Source organism: Xenopus laevis, chromosome 9_10L (assembly GCF_017654675.1).
Source record: "Xenopus laevis strain J_2021 chromosome 9_10L, Xenopus_laevis_v10.1, whole genome shotgun sequence".
NCBI lineage: Eukaryota > Metazoa > Chordata > Amphibia > Anura > Pipidae > Xenopus > Xenopus laevis.
In genome coordinates this window covers 10027877-10052807 of record NC_054387.1, presented here as the reverse complement: position 1 = coordinate 10052807, position 24931 = coordinate 10027877, and the positions used below count along the sequence as shown (strand labels likewise).

General features: G+C 41.4%; 1 protein-coding gene across 1 annotated transcript in view; it reads left to right on the top strand.

Moving 5' to 3' along the window:
• Positions 1–24931, top strand: part of prex1.L (phosphatidylinositol-3,4,5-trisphosphate-dependent Rac exchange factor 1 L homeolog) — a 159274-nt gene that overhangs the window by 94139 nt on the left and 40204 nt on the right. The window contains 4 exon segments of the mRNA NM_001090233.1: positions 4778–4922; positions 11850–11950; positions 17290–17393; positions 21879–21928. Coding sequence (NP_001083702.1) covers positions 4778–4922; positions 11850–11950; positions 17290–17393; positions 21879–21928 — 400 coding nt within the window.

Below are 24931 nucleotides of genomic sequence, written 5' to 3'. Positions count from 1 at the left end.
CTTAGGGGCTGTTCCTGCTGAATTGTGCTTAGTACAGGGGAATACCTATGCTGCCATAGTTTTATGGGATCTCTCTCTGTACAGACTATGAGCAAACTTAGGGGCTGTTCCTGCTGAATTGTGCTTAGTACAGGGAATACCTATTCTGCCATAGTTTTATGGGATCTCTCTGTACAGACTATGAGCAAACTCAGGGGACTGTTCCTGCTGAATTGTGCTTAGTACAGGGAATACCTATTCTGCCATAGTTTTATGGGATCTCTCTGTACAGACTATGAGCAAACTTAGGGGACTGTTCCTGCTGAATTGTACTTAGTACAGAGAATACCTATGCTGCCATAGTTTTATGGGATCTCTCTGTACAGACTATGAGCAAACTTAGGGGGCTGTTCCTTCCTACATTGATTCTCAGAGTTATGCAGGGGATGCAACAGGCCCTAATTCTGCACCAAGGCCCATCACCTTATTTTTTTTCCTCTGCACTTCCTCTTTAAATAGCTTTTTCTTGAAATCTGTGTCTAAAAGAGCCCAGCAGATTCCCATGAAGATACTGATGTATACACAGACTTTCTATTCGTGTTGCTGTATGCTTTGGCATAGTACATTCCAGGCTCAGTATATTTGTATATCAGCAGAGCTGCTCTAATTAAATCTCATCGTTGAGGGTTTAGGACTAGTCAGCTCATCCTTTACTGAAAATGCCATAAAGCAATGTCTGTTTGATTCTGCATGCCGCCACGTTACCATGGCGAGACGGGGGCGCCGGACGAGAAACGGCGTCTGATATGGAGGCTATGGTTCAAGCAGCCGACGCTGCATATAATAAGAGTCTGTTAGTGACGCCACCACTGATTAACAATTATGTCTATGGAAATAACATTTTTGCACAACTGCAGATATTTTTGTCCCTTTACATTTTATTGTGGAAAGTCTGTTAAGCAAAGTAAATTCACTTCTCGGAATGAATTCCTTTCCTGTTATACTTAAAGGGAAAACACTGTCTGTCAGTCAGGATTGCTTCACTTTGCTTCTAGCTCAACCTATTAGGCACTGTATATTCTTATCAAGGATTTCCACTTACCTGATGAGATGAGATATCATTGTAAGCAGCAGTCCTGCCCTGCTTTATGGCTGAGATTCTAGCTATCTGTATAACAGAGCATTCTGTCCCAGTGGCTGCACAGATCCTATCTGATCCCCATTGTAAGCAGCAGTCCTGTCCTGCTTTATGGCTGAGATTCTAGCTATCTGTATAACAGAACATTCTGTCCCAATGGCTGCACAGATCCTATCTGATCCCCATTGTAAGCAGCAGTCCTGTCTTGCTTTATGGCAGCTGAGATTCTAGCTATCTGTATAACAGAGCATTCTGTCCCACTCCCTGCACAGATCCTATCTGATCCCCATTGTAAGCAGCAGTCCTGCCCTGCTTTATGGCAGCTGAGATTCTAGCTATCTGTATAACAGATCATTCTGTCCCAGTGGCTGCACAGATCCTATCTGATCCCCATTGTAAGCAGCAGTCCTGTCCTGCTTTATGGCAGCTGACATTCTAGCTATCTGTATAACAGAGCATTCTGTCCCAGTGGCTGCACAGATCCTATCTGATCCCCATTGTAAGCAGCAGTCCTGCCCTGCTTTATGGCTGGTAGTAGAGAATATTTTGCTTTATGAAGTTTTCCAAATTAAAATGTACAGTTTTAACTTCTTCTTTTTCTGAAAGCCATTCTTTTCTAAGTATTTTTATGGAGTCACATGCATTTTGTACACAACCATAAGACTGCAACTATTTCCTCTTTAATAACCTATATATAAACTGGGTTTGGCTGTATTAGTGCAACTAATTGTTTCTAACAGACCTTAGATGAATAGACGGTGGCAGGTAGCCAGATGTGTGACTTGCCAGGATCCAGTGCCAGACGTAATTGACATGTAACCGGGATGCAATTTATTCCGCGAGTTACAAGGCTTTTGGCTTCCGCTGTGTGACCTATAAGTCTAGTATGTATACTTAAAAAATATAAATGTTTTTAAAGACACGGCGGCTTGTTATTCCAGCTGAATCCCTTTAAACAGCACAGAGTTTGTGATTGCAGACAGCCGGGAGGCATCCAGCTCTATTTCTGTTGCACACAGATTTATTCAGATTCCTTAAATTCTTGATGCATCTGATCTTCTATAAAGGCCCTCAGGCTGATATAAATAGTGATCATAGGCTGTCATCTTTCTTGGAGAGGAACGGAAGGAATAACCCCAGACTGCAAGCGGCTGCTGATCCATACGGGAAACTGTCTGACTTCACTGGAGATGACATAATGGAATGAGTCTTCTATCAGAGAGAGATTGGCAATGATGTAATAAAGTGGTAACAATGGGATTAAATATATATTATATGGCATTACAACACATATACAGAGAAGGAATGTTCTGGGCACACAAGCTATACCCTCATACTGTACTGTCTAATGGAAACAATGATTCCTCCTACCCATATGAATAAATACAAATATACAGAGATGTAATGCTCTGGGCACACATAAGCTATGTGGCTCTACCAGGAAGACTGGCATAGAGGAACCGGGCCATTTTGGGGAGTGAGGTTGCCATGATTTGAGAGGAGCCCTATATGGTGAGTTTAGATCTCCTGTAATGGAAGCTAATTGTAGATATAAGGATTCGTATGCAACAGAGTCAAGTGGTTTATGAGCTGATGGGACTCATGGGTGGCCATGTGTCAATTATTTTCAATATTACAAGGAGCAAGTGCGAGGCGAAGATGGAACATGTCATGGATCACAGTTTCCTCCCCTAGGGAAGGAAAGAGTGATTTTAGTGAAAATGTGTTTAAAAAATGTGTAAAAACAAAGTGGCAGTCCCAGGAGTAAGACTTGGCTTAATGTATTTTTACTCCTTTTTCCCATTTGTAATTGTCTAATGGAGAGGGGTAAAAGAGTGTTGAATGGCAAATTTTCTTTTACAAAGTTGTCTGAAGGCCAAGTCAAGAGCTTACTGCCCTGTTTGTCCAACTGCTTTTGACCCTGAGATTGTCCTAATATCTCTTGGGCAGGCTTGAAAACCCCACTGGGCAAGGACTTTATTGGGTTGGGTTATCAAACTAGGCAAATACCTTGCCAGATGAGCAGATGTTATTAGTATTAGTCTTGCCAATGAGTTCTATCTCTCAAGTCTTAACTTGTTGGCAAAACAGACAGGAAAATGATGAACCCAATGGGAGTCATTACTGATTAACGAAAGAGAAAGTATGACACTGTGAGCATATTGTGTAACCTATATATTGTATCCTTCTGCAAGATCTGTTTATGAGCATTTGGTTGTGAGACCCATCTGCTTGATGTCCCATAGGGTACCACTGACCATCGGTGGCGCCATTTCTATCAATGTGCAACTGCTCTGCAGATCCTTTACGATTAGGTCCAACACAGAACATCTACAAAGGAAAAATTGTAGCTTGCATCAATTTTTGAAGGTCGTTCAGCCGAGAAGAGAAGCTCATGAGGAGACCAGCTGACAAATTTTAAATATCTTCACGTGTTCTTTAAAAAAAAAAAGTGACTTAATGTACAGCCCTGCTTGTTTATACTGTATTCCAAAGCAATAAAGGGGATATATATTCCTTTTTCAAGTTTTTAGAGGCAAGTTCACTGCATGCAAGCCACATGCTCCATGATAAGTCTTGTTATTATGCTCTGGCCTTCTATAGACTTTAAAGAGCCCTGACACATTTATTTCTTTTAAAGGCAGCAGGGGAAAATGTTCATTATCAAATAGATATATTTCAATGCCATACGGCCTTCCTTAGGACCTGTTATAGGCCTGCTGTCGGGGGCTATCTCCATGGGGACATGGTCCAACATTACCATCTACATGGAAATGATCTGTGATGAAACATTCCTCCTTTTTTGCTCATAGTTTGTACAGGGAAACAGTCTGCATTGGTCTACAAACACCAAACTGACATCCAGTGTAATACACCCCATGTATTTGCAGTTCTAGACAATTAAAATAAGATTGCTCTATGACAGCCACCCTGGTTGTAAAATAAAAGTCTAGTAGGAGATGCAGAATGACTGTTGAATGGCCATGGATGGTCCATGGTAATCCATGTTGCTTATGTGATTTTCATTGTTCACTTTGCTTTTTTTTCTTCCTTTATATTAACTTTTAATACAATGTACAGAGACAGAGATTCTGAGATCATTTGTGATTTGTCTCGATTTTTTATATCATTATTTAGCTTTTTGTCCAGAAGCTTTCAAATTTGGAATTCCTACAGCTAGATATCTAACCCTAACATCTAGGCTATGGTTTGATTAAGAGACTGGAATATAAGTAGGAGAGGGCCTAAACAGATAGAGAAGTAATTAAAAATTAACAAAATGTGGGTCAGTGACCCCTATTTAAAAGGAAAAAGTTGGAAGAAATAATTTCAAAGCTAAAATAAATAAATGAATATCAATGGAAAGTTGCTGGGAACTTGCCATTCTATAATATAGTAAATGTTAATTTAAAGGTGGATACCATATTTATTTGATTGGTCTGCCATACATGGAATTCATTCTCCTGGAACCACTTGCAGTTCCAGCACTTTAGCAATGTTCAGATTATGTCAGATGTAAAAGGAGCTGCTTGTGGTCTGTTTTTAGCCATAGACAGTCGGGTGGTTCCTGACTCTCAGAGCCTTGTAAAAGACTTCAAACAAGTTATCCCATGTTCTCTTAATACGTTTCTGCAATTGAGCGCATCTGTTCCTCTTCAGGTCTGAAGCTCGGAATGGAGAGAGACGCCTACGTGATGATCGCAGAGAAAGGGGAAAAACTCTATCACATGGTGAGCAAGAGATCCAGCCTTATCAAGGACCGGAGGAGAAAGTTCAGCACCATCCCCAAATGCTTTCACGGCAAGTAAGTCCTGCTAGGGACTGAATAGAACCATTCATGGCCATGACCTGAAAGTCTCTGCAGGGTTTGTGGAAGATCACGGTCAGCATTTGTAATGAGGCTTATGTTGACAGGGTAACCCGTTCAATGCTGTCGGAGCTTGTTATGGAGCATAGACCAGTGTATTAAGGGAGGCTTGTGGAATTTCACAAAGGACAGAAAGGCTCTAAAAATATTCTGAATTTGAATCCTTCCTTGTTTAGATGTTCCTCTTAAAATAGACATATATTTTGACCATTATTTCAAAGGATACATGTCATAGACCCAGACAATTACAGTATCCATACAGTGCAATATATATTTATAAAGTTATCTTGGAGATACTGTGTAATTCCCCAGCAAGGTTTCTGTCACCAGTGGGAAAGAATTTCATATGTATCCAAAATAAATATTAGAATTAGAATATTAGGAATTCCACCAATAGGGTTTGGTAGAATGTGTTTTTTTTTCAATAAAAATTCTAATTTAGATTGATTACATTGCATCTTCAAATTATCATGACATTATACTCAAACTATAGAATCTATACATGGCATGATCAAATACTCGTATCTAGGCCTATCACAGAAAACCAAGGCACGGGGTTGGCTAGAGGATTCTAGACTGTAGACACATTTGGTGACACAGAGTAGTCCAACTTAGGGCCCTAATATTGACCCAGGAAACCTTTTATCCTACAAGATTTGTTGTATATGAACTCATGTCACCATGTTGATTATAAAAAGGGAAAATGGTTGGACTGAGGGAACATGAGTCCAGTTGGGTTACTTTAGTTGACCAGAACTTTAGTAGAACTGTAGCGGTGATGTGACATTGAGGGAGACCCAGGCAGGTCACCTTATACCAAAGAAAAATATCTCGATTGTGTCAAACCACTGCATTGTGAGCAGAAAGCTGATGCTTTATAGTAGGTTGGTTTCTCTTGGGAAGTGGCACATTAATACACGTATAGATTTTGACTGAGCTTTCAAATTAGTGGGGATTTGATCATTAATGGGCCAGACAAATAATCACTTCTTAAAAGAACAGGAACACCAAAAACATTAAAGCAATAAAAATATAATAAACTGATTGCACTGCACTCGTACAGCTGTTGTGTTTGCTACAGTAACTCTACAATGGTTTATATAAACAAGCTGCTGTGTAGCCATGGGGGCAGCCATTTAAAGCTGAAAAAGGAGGCACAGGATACTAAACAGATAACAGATGAGCTCTGTAGTATGCAATGGGATTCTTCATAACTTATCAGTGATCCATTGTGTATCCTGTGCTTGAATGGCTGCCCTCATAGCTGCATAGCAGCTTGTTTATATAAACTCTGAAGCAAACACACCGGTTTTACCAGTGCAGGGCAACCATATTTAATATTGCATTCTTTTAAAAACACTTTAATTTTTTGGCGTTACTGTTTCTTTAATAACTTATCTGACTTCAGCCTTCCAGCAACACTTCCATTCCATTCAGTCTATGGAACAGACAGCCAGATGGGTTTGTTTACAAAAGCAAAGTGTGAAGAAAGTCTCCTTTAAAGATTGTTTATACAGTCAACACCTTCAAATATTTCTCACTTGTCATACATGGACTTTTCCCCTTATAAGGGGGGTACAGCGTGCAGTTACCCCAATTTCCCTCTCCACCAAAGTCATATGTGATGGAAAACTCAGCCAGCATTTTTAAAAATGATTATTCATTAGCCTTTATGTCTCGCTGCCTGTTCTGCTCAGAATAAAGTATGTTAATGGTAAGAGGGACATCATATTAATAGGTTCAAGTGAGCTCTAGAGGAAGTGGTTTTTACTGGATGCGTTGTGTTTATTTTCAATCTTCACGGAGGGGAGTGAGAAAAAAAATCCGATATTTGGTGGCAGCCAATTATAAATGAATTCTCTTTTGATCTATTATGCTGAGTATGCGTAACGAAATTGATAAGCTGTTCCTTGATCTGGTTTGGATTTGGCATCAAAGGAACACTCTACTCAAAATAAAGGCGCTGTTTATGACGGGAAACCTTGTTAAATGATAAAAGAAGTATTGGGACGTGATAGTTTTAAATGTTCGGGTCACTTCCTGTATAAATGGAGAATCTTATTTCTTAGTATTCGAGAGAATTTGGCTGGAGTTCGATAGAAAGGTTTGGACCATGGGACAACTGGTGAAAACTGACCTGTTTATTACTTAAATATTTGGTTAGTCTTTATTCATACTTCAACAGGGTCTTGCTTAAGAGCCATTTCGGATTGTGACTATTAGCCTGCTCTAAAACCAGACACATGGAGCTCATAAATTCGGCTGTAGGCAAATTCCCACCAGCAGTCTCTGGTCAATAAGAAGCTACAGAGGACTGTTGTGGGCCAACAAGCATGTTATTGGTTAGTTAGCTTGCAGCCTATGTGCATTATTAATGTTGTCATAAGGGGACTCATCCCCTGTCCAAGCCCAGGCATTCCTACTCATCCAGAGCTACGAATTCAAGGCTTTCCATTGGAGATATATTTTTCTCTCTAAGACTAAAGGTTGCCATTGACGCACCGATAATATCAAATGAAATTAATTCTCGTACAATATTCAGTGCGTGTAAGGTGAGAGACTAGATGATCGATATCGGCAGAAGACTTGGATATCAGTCGTCTCGTCATTTGTGCCTGCTGGAAAATTGCATTTGAAGGAACCCAAACATCGGCCATTGTTAGTGCTGAATCATCAGATTCAGGTAGAATTCTATTGTTTCTCACTGTATATCTGACGTTTCAGCTCTACACATGTAGGAAAGATCGTAATTGTAAGGTCTATGGCCACCTTTAGCCCCCAAGTACTCATCCATAAAAAACCTTGCCATAAACCCCATGATTAGGGCTGAATAGTCAACTACGTCCTTGATTTTGCAAGGAGCATATAATCTATTATCAAATGTGCCACAATGGCCTGTGGAAAGACTGTTTGGTGTAGGTAGAATTAGGGTCTGGTTTTTTCTTTGACAATATAATATAATCCAACTAAACAGTGATCATGGTTTAGGTGGAAAAAAAACACTTTCATCTTCACCTCTTTTCTGCTTTCTGGTGCATCCCTTCCCATCATGGGATTCTAATTCTGTCTCGGTAGTCGGAAATCCTTATGTTCTTTTATATCAAATCACAACCACCTAATGATGTCTTTATACTGGAAGAATGAGGGAGATAAAATAACAAACACACGTGGATGGTGATGGTGTTGTTTGGTTTCAGTGTTCCTTTATAATTTTTATCAACCACTGGCTGTAAAGCAATAATTAGTGAATTAGATAAGGACCTTTCCTTACCTTTGCAACCAAAGAATGGTCCCAGGAGGTTCTAACCACCTATTCAGTGTGTTACTCTAAAGGTCTACATAGAAGTAGAGATCCTCTCGTTTGGCGATGTTGCCAAATGAGCGGATCTCTCCCCGATATGTCCACAGTGGGCGATATCGGACTGATCCGATCATGAGCCCTACGATCGCATCATAATGGACCAGATACGGGCAGTCAGACCTCATAGACGCACAGATGTGGCCGTGTTTCGGCGGGATTGTTTAACCTGCCCGATTGAGATCTGCCCTGACTTTTGGCAGATATCGATTGGGGAAGTCCGTCGGATGGCCCCACGCACTAGCCAATAAGCTGCCGACTCGGCCTGATGGCAGCTTTTATCGGCCCATGTATGGGCGCCTTTAAGGTGGCCAAAGACATGCCGAAAATATTGTACAAAATTAATTTTCGTGCGATATTTGGTGCACGTATGGTGGGAGACAAGCAGACTGATATCCGCAAAAGACTTGGATATCAGTTGTCTCGTCAATAGGGCTGCCCGGAAAATTTTAATTGGGCGCTTTGAAGGCACCTGAACATCGGCCATTGTTAATGCTGAATCGTCCGATACAGGTAGAAGTCTATTGTCTCTATCTGTATAGAAACTTCTTTTCCAGGAAAGATCATAATTGTCTATGGTTGCCTTTACTCTTAAAAATAGACAGGCGGTGCCATTATCTCTGCTTTGATCCTTGTAAGAACCGACCCATAAACATGTCACTGCCATAATGACACTTCACTTTCCCCCGGGGAGCAGATCCTTAATAATACGCCTATAATACATTTAACTTTTTAAGTGCTGATTTCCTGCCTCAATAACAGGAGCGGATGAATTACATCTACTATAATAAGGCACGCTCCAACCAATCATAAACTGTTTTATAGCAATGTCCCAGACAACAGCCCTCTATTAAACTCAATGGGTTACCCTGGATACACGCTCCTAAAAAGGCCTCTTATTTATAGGCTCTTCAGCTTGGAGGACGTGCAGTAATTAAGTAATGATAATCATACAAGTAGCTAATTGCACAGTAGGGAAAGGGATCGCAGCTGGTTTATATTTTGTTGGGGTTGTGTAGATAATTGAATTTCTTACTTTTGTAGCTCGGAGAATAATAACTCGCATTTCCTGGAATCCTACGTGTTTCCAATAGCAACGTATAAGAATATCTCCATTAATTGATATCATTTTGGTCAATCCTAGTGTATCTAATGAAAACTATTCATCTGTATTGTAAGACTTATGCACAGGGTTGTTTTATTGCTGGGATTGTTCACCTTTAAATTCACTTTTAGTATGATGGAGAGACTGATATTCTGTGACAATTTGCAATTGGTTTTCATTTTTTAGTATTAGTGGTTTTTGAGCTTTTGCAACTCAGCAGTGTGCAATTTCAGCAATCTGGTTGCTAGGGTCAAAATTACCCTATCAACCATGCATTGATTTAAATAAGAAGAGGAGAGGGCCTGAATGGAAAGATGAGGAATAAAAATACATTTGTAGCCTTATAGAGCATTTGTTTTTTAAGATGGGGGTCAGCGACACCCAATTGAAAGCTGGAAAGAGCCAGAAGAAGAAGGCAAATAATTTGAAAACAAGAAAAATGAAGACCAATTAAAAAGTTGCTTAGAAGTAGCCATTCTATAACATACTTAAACTTAACTTAAAGGTGAATCACCCCTTTAGGACCTATTGGCATATAGTGTGAGCTCTGTTGCCCCACAATCATCCTACATTAATGCAAAGTCCATTTAAAATCATAGTACAGGTATGGGATCGTTATCCGGTAACCCGTTATCCAGAAAGCCCTGAATTATGGAAAGGCCATCTCCCATAGACTCCGGGGGTTATTTATCAAGGGTCGAGTAGATTTTTCCATGAGTTTTCGAGGGTATTTTTCAGTCAAAAAATAATTTTTTAGGTTCCAAAAAAAAAACACGTGTTTTTTTCCGAGATTTATTATACCCTGAAGCTGGAAATAGCTCAAATCCGAAAACACACCATTGAAAACCTGTCAAGGTCATGTAGAAGTCATTGGCAGAGGTCCCTTGAACTATTTGAAGATCTTAATAGCCTTTGTGATGCTCCAGTTTTTTTTCGGCGGGTTTCGCTCGAAAACTCGATCAATTCAAGTTTTTCACCCCGGCTACACTGATTCGAGTTTTTTTACGTTTACATTTTTTCTTAAATTAGAAACCATTCTAGTTGTGAGTTCATTCGAGGTCTAAAAAAACTCACATAACTCTAAAATTCAACCTTGATAAATAACCCCTTCCGTGTTATCCAAATAACCCAAATTTCTAAATATTATTAATTTTTTTCTGTGTAATAATAAAACAGTAGCTTGTGCTTGATCCCAACTGAGATATAATTAATCCTTATTGGAAGCAAAACCAGCTGGGGTATTTCAAGGGATACTGTCATGGGAAAAAAAATTATTTTCAAAATGAATCAGTTAATAGTGCTGCTCCAGCAGAATCCTGCACTGAAATCCATTTCTCAAAAGAGCAAACAGATTTTTTTATATTCAATTTTGAAATATGACATGGGGCTAGACATATTGTCAGTTTCCCAGCTGCCCCAAGTCATGTGACTTGTGCTCTGATAAACTTCATTCACTCTTTACTGCTGTACTGCAAGTTGGAGTGATATCACCCCTCTCCCTTTTCCCCCCAGCAGACAAACAAAAGAACAATGGGCAGGTAACCAGATAACAGCTCCCTAACACAAGATAACAGCTGCCTGGTAGATCTAAGAACAACACTCAATAGTAAAAACCCATGTCTCACTGAGACACATTCAGTTACATTGAGAAGGAAAAACAGCAGCCTGCCAGAAAGCAGTTCTCTCCTAAAGTGCAGGCACAAGTCACACGACCAAGGGCAGCTGGGAAATTGACAAAATGTCTAGCCCCATGTCAGATTTCAAAATTGAATATAAAAAAATCTGTTTGCTCTTTTGAGAAATGGATTTCAGTGCAGAATTCTGCTGGAGCAGCACTATTAACTGATGCGTTTTGAAAAAAACATGTTTTCCCATGACAGTATCCCATAAGGTTTACATGATGTTCTAGTAGACTTGGAGATCCAAATTACAGAAAGACCCATTATCCGCAAAACTCCAGGTCCCAAGCATTCTGGATAACAGTATCTGTAGAACATAATACAGCATTATTTTGAGATGATGGGCCTTGAAGCATTCTGGGAGTGAGTGGGGGACGGATTTCATTTAACAGACACTGTATTGCTTACATGTGTGAAAGGAGCAGGAGATGACAGTTGGAATTTGGAAACAAAGGTAATGGACAATGAGCAAAGGTCAGCAGAAGGCCAGAAACCAAAATAAGGCTTTTTCTTCCACTGTTGTCTCGATCCATTGTCGTACATACACGAGATACACACAAACTCCAGCAAGGATCTATGGCTGCTTTCAAGTTGTGCTGATGGTGTTTATGACTTCCCTTCTAGAGTTGCTGTATTGCCAATTATCAGTTACTTGACAGGGAATAATGAGCTGATAGGTAGGTGTTTATTAATATATTTTGTCGCCGGCTTGTCTGTTGCAGCGAGCTCGTATCCTGGCTGATGGAGAACGGAGAGATCAGCAAAGCAGAAGAAGGGGTCAATCTGGGCCAAGCTCTGCTGGAGAATGGGATCATCCATCATGGTAGGCTTGACACACTAATGTTACATTGTGTCTTCTCCCAAGCAGGTCTGGACTGAGAATCAAAATAGACCCTGGCATTTCAGTTACACAGAGGCCCAAACAGCCCCCACCAGCCCACTAAATACTGACTTTCTTATCTTATAGCAGCACCTCTGGTATTTGCCAGAACCCACAGATTGCCAGTCCGGGCCTGCTCCCAAGGTCCTTGAGTGTCAGGGAACTGTATAATCTGTAATAACGGCTTGATTTACCATTTCCTCATATTTGTCTTAATCGTAGGTAAATATTGTGTTTTAGGAATTCTGAAGTGTCTTTCAGTTCTGACTTGCTTGTTTTTAACCTGAAATATGATCTATTGCATGATAGCTTATTATCCTCTAACCCTCTCCTTCCCCCTCTGTCTTGACATTCTCCATCTGTGGTTCCTCACTCTGTATGTACCACTCACCTTCCCTCTGTCTGGTCAGGGTCCACCTGTGGTTCCTTATTCTGTATGTACCACTCACCTTCCCCTCTGTCTGGGCAGGGTCTATCTGTGATTTCTCACTCTGTAGGTACCACTCACCTTCCCCTCTGTCTGGTCAGGGTCCATCTGTGGTTCCTTATTCTGTATGTACCACTCACCTTCCTCTGTCTTGGCAGGGTCCACCTGTGGTTCCTCACTCTGTATGTACCACTCACCTTCCTCTGTCTGGGCAGGGTCCATCTGTGGTTCCTCACTCTGTATGTACCACTCACCTTCCCCTCTGTCTGGGCAGGGTCCATCTGTGGTTCCTCATTCTGTATGTACCACTCACCTTCCCCTCTGTCTGGTCAGGGTCCATCTGTGGTTCCTCACTTTGTATGTACCACTCACCTTCCCTCTGTTTGGGCAGGGTCCACCTGTGGTTCCTCATTCTGTATGTACCACTCACCTTCCCCTCTGTCTGGTCAGGGTCCATCTGTGGTTCCTCACTTTGTATGTACCACTCACCTTCTCTCTGTTTGGGCAGGGTCCACCTGTGGTTCCTCACTCTGTATGTACCACTCACCTTCCTCTGTCTGGGCAGGGTCCATCTGTGGTTCCTCATTCTGTATCTACCACTCACCTTCCCTCTGTCTGGTCAGGGTCCATCTGTGGTTCCTAATTCTGTATGTACCACTCACCTTCCTCTGTCTGGGCAGGGTCCACCTGTGGTTCCTCACTCTGTATGTACCACTCACCTTCCTCTGTCTGGGCAGGGTCCATCTGTGGTTCCTCACTCTGTATGTACCACTCACCTTCCCCTCTGTCTGGGCAGGGTCCATCTGTGGTTCCTCATTCTGTATGTACCGCTCACATTCCCCTCTGTCTGGTCAGGGTCCATCTGTGGTTCCTCACTTTGTATGTACCACTCACCTTCCCCTCTGTCTGGTCAGGGTCCATCTGTGGTTCCTCACTCTGTATGTACCACTCACCTTCCCTCTGTTTGGGCAGGGTCCATCTGTGGTTCCTCACTCTGTATGTACCACTCACCTTCCTCTGTCTGGGCAGGGTCCATCTGTGGTTCCTCACTCTGTATGTACCACTCACCTTCCCCTCTGTCTGGGCAGGGTCCATCTGTGGTTCCTCATTCTGTATGTACCGCTCACATTCCCCTCTGTCTGGTCAGGGTCCATCTGTGGTTCCTCACTTTGTATGTACCGCTCACATTCCCCTCTGTCTGGTCAGGGTCCATCTGTGGTTCCTCATTCTGTATGTACCGCTCACATTCCCCTCTGTCTGGTCAGGGTCCATCTGTGGTTCCTCACTTTGTATGTACCACTCACATTCCCTCTGTCTGGGCAGGGTCCATCTGTGGTTCCTCACTCTGTATGTACCACTCACCTTCCTCTGTCTGGGCAGGGTCCATCTGTGGTTCCTCACTCTGTATGTACCACTCACCTTCCCTCTGTTTGGGCAGGGTCCATCTGTGGTTCCATTTTGTGATGTCATCAGCAGGTCGGCACTTGTCAATAAATAGAGGGGGGAAAGCTGGGTGCGAGTCGGGCCGGTGTAGGGTTGAGTGCGGGTCCTTCGGGCTAAAAAATACCTAAAGTTACACTATTTATAACTAGACCAGGAACATATAACTTGCATGTTCTGTAACTGCTGGGATGGGTTATCTTATAATTTTGGTCGTTTTGGTTTAGTTTATTTCTATTATAATGTGTTTATAAACCCTATTTGTCGATTTAATTTCCAGTCTCCAGGGAACTCGGGCAGCTGAGCGCCATAAAAGAATGAATAATAAAACAATATACCAACTTCCTGAGGTTGATACCCTCGGATATTTGGCATGCGGAAATCCTGAATTTTTTATTTAATGGCTCATATTTTAACTCTGTTTCCTCCGCTTCGCTTGAAGTGCCTGGTGCTTTTTCCTTTTAATTGTGTCTGTGTTTATCACAGTTGCAAAAAAAATTGCCTGCGTTGTTGCCGCCTGCCCTTTACTTGAGCTCCGAACAGGAACAAATCTAAAGCTATAACATATACCCTTAAAAACTATTTCTGCTTAACAGCTTTTCAGTTGGTCTTGGTTTTCATTCTTTTCAATTATTAGCCTTCCAGCCTCTTGCTCCAACTACTGTTTGGTTGCTGTGGTACATTAGACTCTAGCAACCAGATAGCTTCTATAATTCCAAACAAAAAGACCAACTGCAAATTATATATATATATATATATATATATATATATATATATATATATATATATATATATATATATATATATATACATACATACATACATACATATATCTATATATATATATATATACTACTTGTAGTATGTTACAGAGTAGCTATTTCTAAGCAACTTTTCAATTGGCCTTCATTTTTTTTTCTTTATAGTTTTTGAAGCTTTTTTCTTCTGACTGTTTTCAGCTTTCAAATGGGGGTCACTGACCCCATATAAAAACACATGCTCGGTAAGGCTACATAAATATAGTTATTAATACTTTCAGACCTCCCTATTCATGTTCCAGTCTCTCGTTCAAATCAATGCATGGTTGCTAGGGTAATTTGGACACTAGCAACTGGATTACTGAAAACTGCTTTATAAAATGCTAAATAACTAAAAAACCACAAATAATAAAAAATGATAACCAATTGCAAATTTAGAATATCATACCCTACATCATACTAGTAAGTAAATTTAAAGGTTAACAACCCCTTTAAAGTCTCCTTATGAAATTATTGCTAACAAGTTTTAAAAAAATATATATATATATTTCCACCAAGCTTATTCATATAGGAAGAATTTTTACATTCCATTCATTTCACAACATTCCTGGTAGCCACTCAATGATATGACGATTGAGCAATCAAAGGTCTGCTGGTTCCAACATTTTGACAAGCCGCTTATATTTATTCAGCAATACAAATTCCTCTGCTTTTTATTGGAAAATAACTCCTTTATCTGTCTGATGTCCTGAGAACACTTCTAGATATAGTGCTCTGTCCGAATTCCCTGTTATGCACAGGGGAAAGAGCCTTTGGTTAAGGGTTGTGCAATCCCCTAGATATTGAGCCGTCAGCCTTGAGTGGGAGGAATAGATTGCAGTGACACCTAATGGACTTTTAAAGATAGAGCTATGGCTGAATATACTGCTTATTGCACCAATAAAGGGAATGTAAACCCTAGAAACAAATAGAAATTAAATTGCGTACTCTTACAAGCACATCTGCAAGTGACATTCAAGATCATTTTCAAGATATTATCAGTTTTACATTGCTAGTTGAATTTATCCTTAAAAAGACAACGCCACCTACTGTTTATTTCTGCCAGCAGAAAAGTTATTGAGAATGGGACGTATCGCAAGTCTTTCCTCTTCTCACTAATTTCATTTTCTGCTGCTGTTTCGTATTCTTAAGTATAAAAAATGCTTAAATCTTGGAAAGTTGGAGAAAAAAACCCTTTTCTATATTGGTCATATGTCTTAAAAGAGTCTCCGTCGGCAGGAGGGAATTGTTCTCCGTTGTTTATGCTGCTTCCAAGAGGAGACAAGCAATATGGCAGCTGCATGATCTTTATTCCCTTCGAAAATATCAAAGGTCCATGAAAACCTTTACAACGCTCGGTACTGGATTCTGTGGTTGACAGGGGAACCATTTTTAAAACTTGTTAGCAATAATTTCATAAGGAGACTTTAAAGGGGTTGTTAACCTTTAAATTTACTTACTAGTATGATGTAGGGTATGATATTCTGAATTTGCAATTGGTTATCATTTTTTATTATTTGTGTTTTTTTAGTTATTTAGCATTTTATAAAGCAGTTTGCAATTTCAGTAATCCAGTTGCTAGTGTCCAAATTACCCTAGCAACCATGCATTGATTTGAACGAGAGACTGGAACATGAATAGGGAGGTCTGAAAGTAGTAATAACTATATTTATGTAGCATTACCGAGCATGTGTTTTTATATGGGGTCAGTGACCCCCATTTGAAAGCTGAAAACAGTCAGAAGAAAAAAGCTTCAAAAACTATAAAGAAAAAAAAATGAAGGCCAATTGAAAAGTTGCTTAGAAATAGCTACTCTGTAACATACTACAAGTTAATTCAATGGTGAACCACCCCGTTAAGGGTACTTGTACCATAAAAAATGTTTTAAAGCTATGTGTAAACGCCATTACTTACAATCAGCATTTGCTGACTGATTCTGTTCTCTGCACTTCTGGTTCTGACTCCTGAAACATTGTAGGATGAGGGAAATTGATTGGTAAGATCCAAAGACTAAAGTTAGTGCAGAGCTACAGCAAACATATGGATTTGTGTTTAATGGGTACAAATTCCAGTGTGTACCAGTAAAAGCTTTCCCTTAACATTCCATTATAAACCTGAAGTCTCTGCTGCCCCCAAAATAGCCGTTTTATGATGTTGTAAAGAATAACACCTAATACTCACGGCATTGCTGTGCCCCTGCTGCGCAGAGAATGAGCTGGTGTTGCATTTTATTAGACTTGCCAGCTTGTCCCTTTAAATCTAAAAATATAAAAGACAAATATAAAAGGCATAATAAATATAAAAGGAATAATGAACCTGATGTGCCAGGAATGAGGTGCAGCAGCATAAATACTGACACCTGCAGATGAAGGGAGATCTAAACCCAAAAAGAAATTTCATGTAAACACTCAAAAGTGATCCCTTGAGCACATATGCAACGTACCCTCATTTTGTAGTGTTTTTTTTTAGTGGTTTCTGAGTTTCTATCAGTTTTAGACTGCTAATAAACCAGTGACTCTAAGGAGAGTTCAGTAGGTAGTGTCCCATCGCTGATTTTTTTTTGGGGGCCATTTCCCTAATCTTTGTGAATGCTGATTACCCATTTCCCATGTGATTAGTTTCAGACAAGCATCAGTTTAAGAACGAGCAAGTCCTTTACCGTTTCCGATATGATGACGGCACATACAAAGCAAGGAGTGAACTGGAGGACATCATGTCAAAGGTATGTTATTCCCAGTACTTCCCTAGCAGAGGTAAGTTCTTCAAGAGACACTTCAAATAGGCAACCAACAGATCTTCATAGATATGAGAGAGCCCAGGTCTTAAAGGCCATTATTTGCCTGCTGAATTGTGCTTAGTACAGGGAATACCTATGCTGCCATAGTTTTATGGGATCTCTCTGTACAGACTATGAGCAAACTTAGGGGACTGTTCCTGCTGAATTGTGCTTAGTACAGGGAATACCTATGCTGCCATAGTTTTATGGGATCTCTCTGTACAGACTATGAGCAAACTTAGGGGACTGTTCCTGCTGAATTGTGCTTAGTACAGGGAATACCTATGCTGCCATAGTTTTATGGGATCTCTCTGTACAGACTATGAGCAAACTTAGGGGACTGTTCCTGCTGAATTGTGCTTAGTACAGGGAATACCTATGCTGCCATAGTTTTATGGGATCTCTCTGTACAGACTATGAGCAAACTTAGGGGACTGTTCCTGCTGAATTGTGCTTAGTACAGGGGAATACCTATGCTGCCATAGTTTTATGGGATCTCTCTGTACAGGCTATGAGCAAACTTAGGGGACTGTTCCTGCTGAATTGTGCTTAGTACAGGGAATACCTATGCTGCCATAGTTTTATGGGATCTCTCTGTACAGACTATGAGCAAACTTAGGGGCTGTTCCTGCTGAATTGTGCTTAGTACAGAGGAATACCTATGCTGCCATAGTTTTATGGGATCTCTCTGTACAGACTATGAGCAAACTTAGGGGACTGTTCCTGCTGAATTGTGCTTAGTACAGAGGAATACCTATGCTGCCATAGTTTTATGGGATCTCTCTGTACAGACTATGAGCAAACTTAGGGGACTGTTCCTGCTGAATTGTGCTTATTGCAGGGAAAATATGTATTGTGGTAAGTGTTATGGTATCTCTGTGTACAAGATATGAGCAATTGTAGGAAACTGTTAATAAATAAATAGGCAGAAAAATATTTATAACCTATGTATTTTATAATTCATAAAGGGAAAGCTAAAATAACTGACAAATTTAAAAACACATTTGAGCAGTGATGCAGGTGGGATGATATAAATGATGTCAGTGGTATGATTGTTGCACAGGTTTGTAAAGTCCCAGACACTGCATTTGAAACCCTTCCCTATTGTTCTGCTGACCCCAACGGCCCCCTCCTAAAATGTCAGATATGGGCCCATTAGGCTGATTAGCTCCTGACTAGCAGAAATATTGTCATCCAGATGGGACCTGCTCGTTGGCTCATTGTATCAAAATGACATCCCACTAGGCCACACTGCGAATGTATCTTGTTGGCAATTTAGTGGTTTCTGGCTAACGAGTTGTGAAAGGAATTGCCACCTCCTGGCTCACTACAGAAGAGAAAGCACTTTCTGCATGTAGTGTCAGTCCTATAGTGAGATGAGCAGTTACTGTATATAAAGCCAGGAATTCCATACTGCCAGTCGTGTAGATGATTCTTATAGCTCCTTATTGTATAGGGTTGAGACACACGGGCAGATTGGGGGAGATTTCAGGAGAATCGCCTCTTCTTCTGGGCGACAATCTCCCCGAACTGCCTTCGCGTATCTTCCCGTCCACTTTAATGAAAAGTCGCCTGCGCTAAAGCACACGCGGTGCTTCGTTTTCTGAAGTCGTCCGAAGTTTCTTTGTGAGGCAACTTCGGAAAACGAAGCACCGCGTGTGCTTTAGCACAGACGACTTTTCATTAAGTCGCCTGAAGTTTCCTTCGTGAGGCAACTTCGGGCGACTTCAGAAAACGAAGAGCCGCATGTGCTTTAGCGCAGGAGACTTTTCATTATAGCGGACGGGAAGACATGCGAAGGAAGTTTGGGGAGATTGTCGGCCATTTAGGCGACTAAATCTCCCCGAATCTGCCCGTGTGTTACACTCTGCTTTATTTGCCTTAATCTTTGCATGTGGTTGGCACACTAATTTATTAGCCACATTAACATGATTCCAGATAAAATAACAGATTAACTGGCCAGTACGACTCTGCTCGTTAACGTGATGAATGTGCCGGGTTATTCAGGTCTCTCCTTACCTCCCTTCCCCATTAATGAGAGGGAGCCATGGTATTAATCTGGCCCCCGAGGGAGGGGGAGGGGAAATTTAGGGAAAGGCCCATTCATAGAAACACATGGGAAAGGAAAATGAGATTCATATCTTTTTGTTTCCTGCAAAAGCCCAATGTTCATTGTCCCCGCTTTCTATTGGGTTAAACCACTTCTTTATTGTGATGGGTGATAACATAGGCGTAATAAAAATAATTAGCAATTCTTAAAGCAAAAGACTATCCGCCTGTTCGTAACAGCTCCAGAGGATTCAAATATGGACCTTCTGGGAATAGGAAGATTAGCGCTAACCAAATTCATCTTATTGACCACTAAATATTCAGCAAGAATAATAGGTAATATACAGAGTGCATTTTTATTTACATGGGTTACAATTAAGGGTATGGGAACCCCAAGAGCTGCAACATTGGCCACTTAGGGTCAGGCCACGCAGATTCAGGGAGATTAGTCGCCCCAACGACAAATCGCGTCTTTTTCGGGGTAACAATCTCCCTGAACTGCCTTCCCCCTGCCCTCCGCCGGCTAAAATGAAAATTGCTTATGTCTGTTTATAAGGTGAAAGGAGAGAATATGTTAAATCTGTCTCTTACCCCCGCCATCCATCCCAACCAGGCACATCAGCAGATGTTTGAATTAGATAGAGGCTACATAGAAACCATGGGCTTATCTGCAGTGACATTCTGTGCTTCATTCTGACTCAGTCCTGTGAGGCTAAACACCGCTCCGCAGGTGCCAAGCAACAATTATAGGCAAAGGCTTTATAGGCAGCAATTTTACTATAGGGAACTAAATGAAAAATGCTCCAGAGTATATGCTCTGCTGTTTTTCTAAACACAAAAGAGAAGGTGCCCATGTAATAGCGTGGAATAGCCTCCAGCAAAGGGGAACAGAGCCAGCAAAATGTTAAAAGAAACAACCCCACGTTTGCTGATAACTTGTACAGAGAGTTAACATAAAACTATGGCAGCATAGGTATTCCCCTGTACTAAGCACAATTCAGCAGGAACAGTCCCCTAAGTTTGCTCATAGCCTGTTCAGAAAGATCCCAAAAACTATAGCAGCATAGGTATTCCCCTGTACTAATCACAATTCAGCAGGAACAGTCCCCTAAGTTTGCTCATAGTCTGTATAGAGAAATCCCATAAAACTATGGCAGCATAGGTATCCCCCTGTACTAAGCACAATTCAGCAGGAACAGTCCCCTAAGTTTGCTCATAGTCTGTACAGAGAGATCCCATAAAACTATGGCAGCATAGGTATTCCCCTGTACTAAGCACAATTCAGCAGGAACAGCCCCCTAAGTTTGCTCATAGTCTGTACAGATAGATACCATAAAACTATAGCAGCATAGGCATTCCCCTGTACTAAGCACAAATCAGCAGGAACGGCCCCTTAAGTTTGCTTATAGCCTGTACAGAGAGGTACCATAAAACTATGGCAGCATAGGAATTCCTCTGTACTAAGCACAATTCAGCAGGAACAGTCCCCTAAGTTTGCTCATAGTCTGTACAGAGAGATACCATAAAACTATGGCAGCATAGGTATTCCCCTGTACTAAGCACAATTCAGCAGGAACAGTCCCTAAGTTTGCTCATAGTCTGTACAGAGAGATACCATAAAACTATGACAGCACAGGCATTCCCCTGTACTAAGCACAATTCAGCAGGAACAGCCCCCTAAGTTTGCTCATAGCCTGTACAGAGAGATACCATAAAACTATGGCACCATAGGAATTCCTCTGTACTAAGCACAATTCAGCAGGAACAGTCCCCTAAGTTTGCTCATTGTCTGTACAGAGAGATACCATAAAACTATGGCAGCATAGGTATTCCCCTGTACTAAGCACAATTCAGCAGGAACAGTCCCTAAGTTTGCTCATAGTCTGTACAGAGAGATACCATAAAACTATGACAGCACAGGCATTCCCCTGTACTAAGCACAATTCAGCAGGAACAGCCCCCTACGTTTGCTCATAGTCTGTACAGAGAGATACCATAAAACTATGGCAGCATAGGTATTCCCTGTACTAAGCACAATTCAGCAGGATCAGACTCCTAAGTTTGCTCATAGTCTGTACAGAGAGATCCCATAAAACTATGACAGTATAGGTATTCCCCTGTACTAAGCACAATTCAGTAGGAACAGTCCCCTAAGTTTGCTCATAGTCTGTACAGAGAGATACCATAAAAATATGGCAGCATAGGTATCCCTCTGCTTTTTTAGGTATCCCAGTTCTTTTTCAGGTCCTGCAGCTTCTCATGTGTGTTATTTGCCTGTTTAAAGTGAAGAAGAAAACAAAAATGTCCTTTCTTTCTTGTTTGTGTTTGGTTGCCTTTAATATGGCCTGGATGAAACCTATAAATCTGTTCTCATCCTTACAGGGCGTGAGGCTCTACTGCCGGCTGCACAGCCTTTTTACTCCAGTGGTCAAGTAAGTCTTACAGATCATTTCCAGTAATGACCCCTCTTGGGATTTATTTAATCAGCATTTTACATTTACAAAGAGAAAATGACATAGCAGAGATATATTTAGCTGTCATGGGTCTGAGGTCCCAAGCTTTCTGGATAATTGATGCCATACTGCTGAAATCCTTTGTAAGGCCAAAGCCAAATAAAATGATACGCAAGCCTAAAATATACACAGTGTACCTTCAGACATAGAACAGAAGAGGCAATTCATGTTCTTGAGTTTTTTTTCATGGAACGAGGCCCCAGCACCTTTGTCATGCTAAGAGGGTCCCCAGCTTTGACCTTTTATCAATCAGAATTTGCATCACTTCAAGCTAAATTAGATTACTGAACCAGAACCAGGCCGTACAATCAAATTGCTCAATTGGCTTGGGATTCGAACCTTTCAGTTAATAAAACCATCCACTTAGATTCTTGGTGTTTAGCTCAACAATCAATAATAGCACCGATCATCACAAAAGTCCTTATTTTCCTTTTATGCTGGAGTTAAAATATTACTGTGCAGATTGCTTATAAGGTCAGGTAAGGTCCATGATATTAAATTACTTTCCTCTGTTCCTCTTAATGTATATTCAGCACTCTGCTGTTTAATTCTCTAAGGCTTGTAGCACTGGTGTAAACAAGAAACACCCTAATATAAATCATATATCCTATATACTAACCGAAGGCCTATCTATGTCCCGAGTGGAGGGGAGGCAGATGCGCACGCAACTTCGGTTAGGATCTATGAGATGCGCGCGCAACTTCAGCCGAAAGACATAGATGCGGCCTTCGATTAGCAGATGTGCTGGAAGGTTAGGATCAGAACAGGTTAGGATCGGGGAGGCAGATGCGCTGGAAGGTTAGGATCTAGGGAGGCAGATGCGCTCACCGTCTCCTTCTGCCTCCCGCCGCCTCTTCTTTCCTGCTCACTCAGGCGGCGACCGCTGGAAGGTTAGGATCTAGGGAGGCAGATGCGCTCACCGTCACACTAGGGGAACCGGTTGCGTACCTGCACGAAAGTCTGTATAAGCGTCGGCCATCTTGCTACTCCTCTGCGACTTTGTCATCCGCCCACTGCCAAATCCGCCCACTAAAGTCTGTATAAGCGTCGGCCATCTTGCTACTCCTCTGCGAGTTTGTCATCCGCCCACTAAAGTCTGTATAAGCATCGGCCATCTTGCTACTCCTTTGCAAGTTTGTCTAATGGCGGCGCTAGCGTCACTCTAGGAGGGGAACCGGTTGCGTACCTGCACGAAAGTCTGTATAAGCGTCGGCCATCTTGCTACTCCTCTGCGACTTTGTCATCCGCCCACTGCCAAATCCGCCCACTAAAGTCTGTATAAGCGTCGGCCATCTTGCTACTCCTCTGCGAGTTTGTCATCCGCCCACTAAAGTCTGTATAAGCGTCGGCCATCTTGCTACTCCTTTGCAAGTTTGTCTAATGGCGGCGCTAGCGTCACTCTAGGAGGGGAACCGGTTGCGTACCTGCGTGGGTGGCCATTTTTAGCAAAACGGGCTATATTATCTCCAAAAAATATTGATGTTGACATGATAAACAACCAAGTGATTGCATTACTTCCTGGACAAAGCTGTGTCTTTCTGAGTACTGACTGTATTGATTCTGAAGACGAAAGTGAGAAACTTAACTTCCCATTAGAATATTTAAACACTATCAACAATGCTGGATTACCACAACACAATCTTATACTCAAAGTAGGAACAATAGTCATGCTGTTAAGAAACCTTAAGGGTAGGGGCACACGGCGCGATTTCGCCGCGATTCTGCGCTAAGCGAGTTGTCGCTGCGTTTTTTAAGCCGAAATAGCTTTGCTAACTTTGGCGCTGGCGTCAATGCAAATCGCGGCAAAATCGCTGCGCTAATTCACACGCGGCGATTCGTTTTCTATTGTCGTCCGAAGTTGCCTCGCTGAGCGTTTCCGGGCGACAGTAGAAAAAGAATCGCCGCGTGTGAATTAGCGCAGCGATTTCGCCGCGATTTGCATTGACGCCAGCGCCAAAGTTAGCAAAGCTATTTCGGCTTAAAAAACGCAGCGACAACTCGCCCAGCGCAGAATCGCGGCGAAATCGCGCCGTGTGCCCCTACCCTAACACTAAGCAAGGTTTATGTAACGGTACACGGTTGGTTGTGAAGAGCATGAGACAAAATGTTATCAAGGCAGAAGTGCTTACAGGATCCCATAGCGGTGATACTGTTTTGATTCCCAGAATTGACCTTACCAGTTCTGACCAGGAATTACCTTTTAAACTTAAACGACGACAATTCCCCATTAAGGCTGCATTTGCCATGACAATCAACAAATCACAAGGACAAACATTGGATAAAGTCGGCATTTACCTATCTAAGCCTGTGTTTGGTCATGGTCAACTTTATGTTGCATTTTCAAGAGTGCAGCGTTCATCTGATGTTAAAGTCAAGATTTTAAGTACAGCTCACCAGGGAGAACTCATTCAAGGACAGGAGAACATTTTCACAAAAAATGTTGTTTATAAAGAAATTTTTCAGTAACACTTTACTACCAATAAACTCAAAATTTAAGAATTCTAATAGCAGATAGGTAATAACAAGCAATAGGCACAGATTCACTCTACATCCCCACAAATTAGCGTCGCCAGTTGCTGCCTGGGGATGCCGAGTGAATCAGCACCCATCGCATTTTGCTGCCTCACTGTTGTTACCATTCTTTCATTAACGATTCTTTAGAGAATCGGGGGTTTACTGGTAATAATATAAGCGGTTTTGATCGCTTTAAGCTGTACACCTCACTTACTCCTGTGAATTTCATTGACACTGATATACGTGCGTGTCCTTTGTTACATCAGACCTCACACACATGGAGGTTGCCTGAATGGCATTAGCATCTGAAAACCTTCTTGGGTTCCTTTGGTTAAAGCCACTTTCAGCAATAAAATGCAACATAAATTCAAAGTGCTTTGTGAAAGTGAATTCGTGCTCCACTGACCT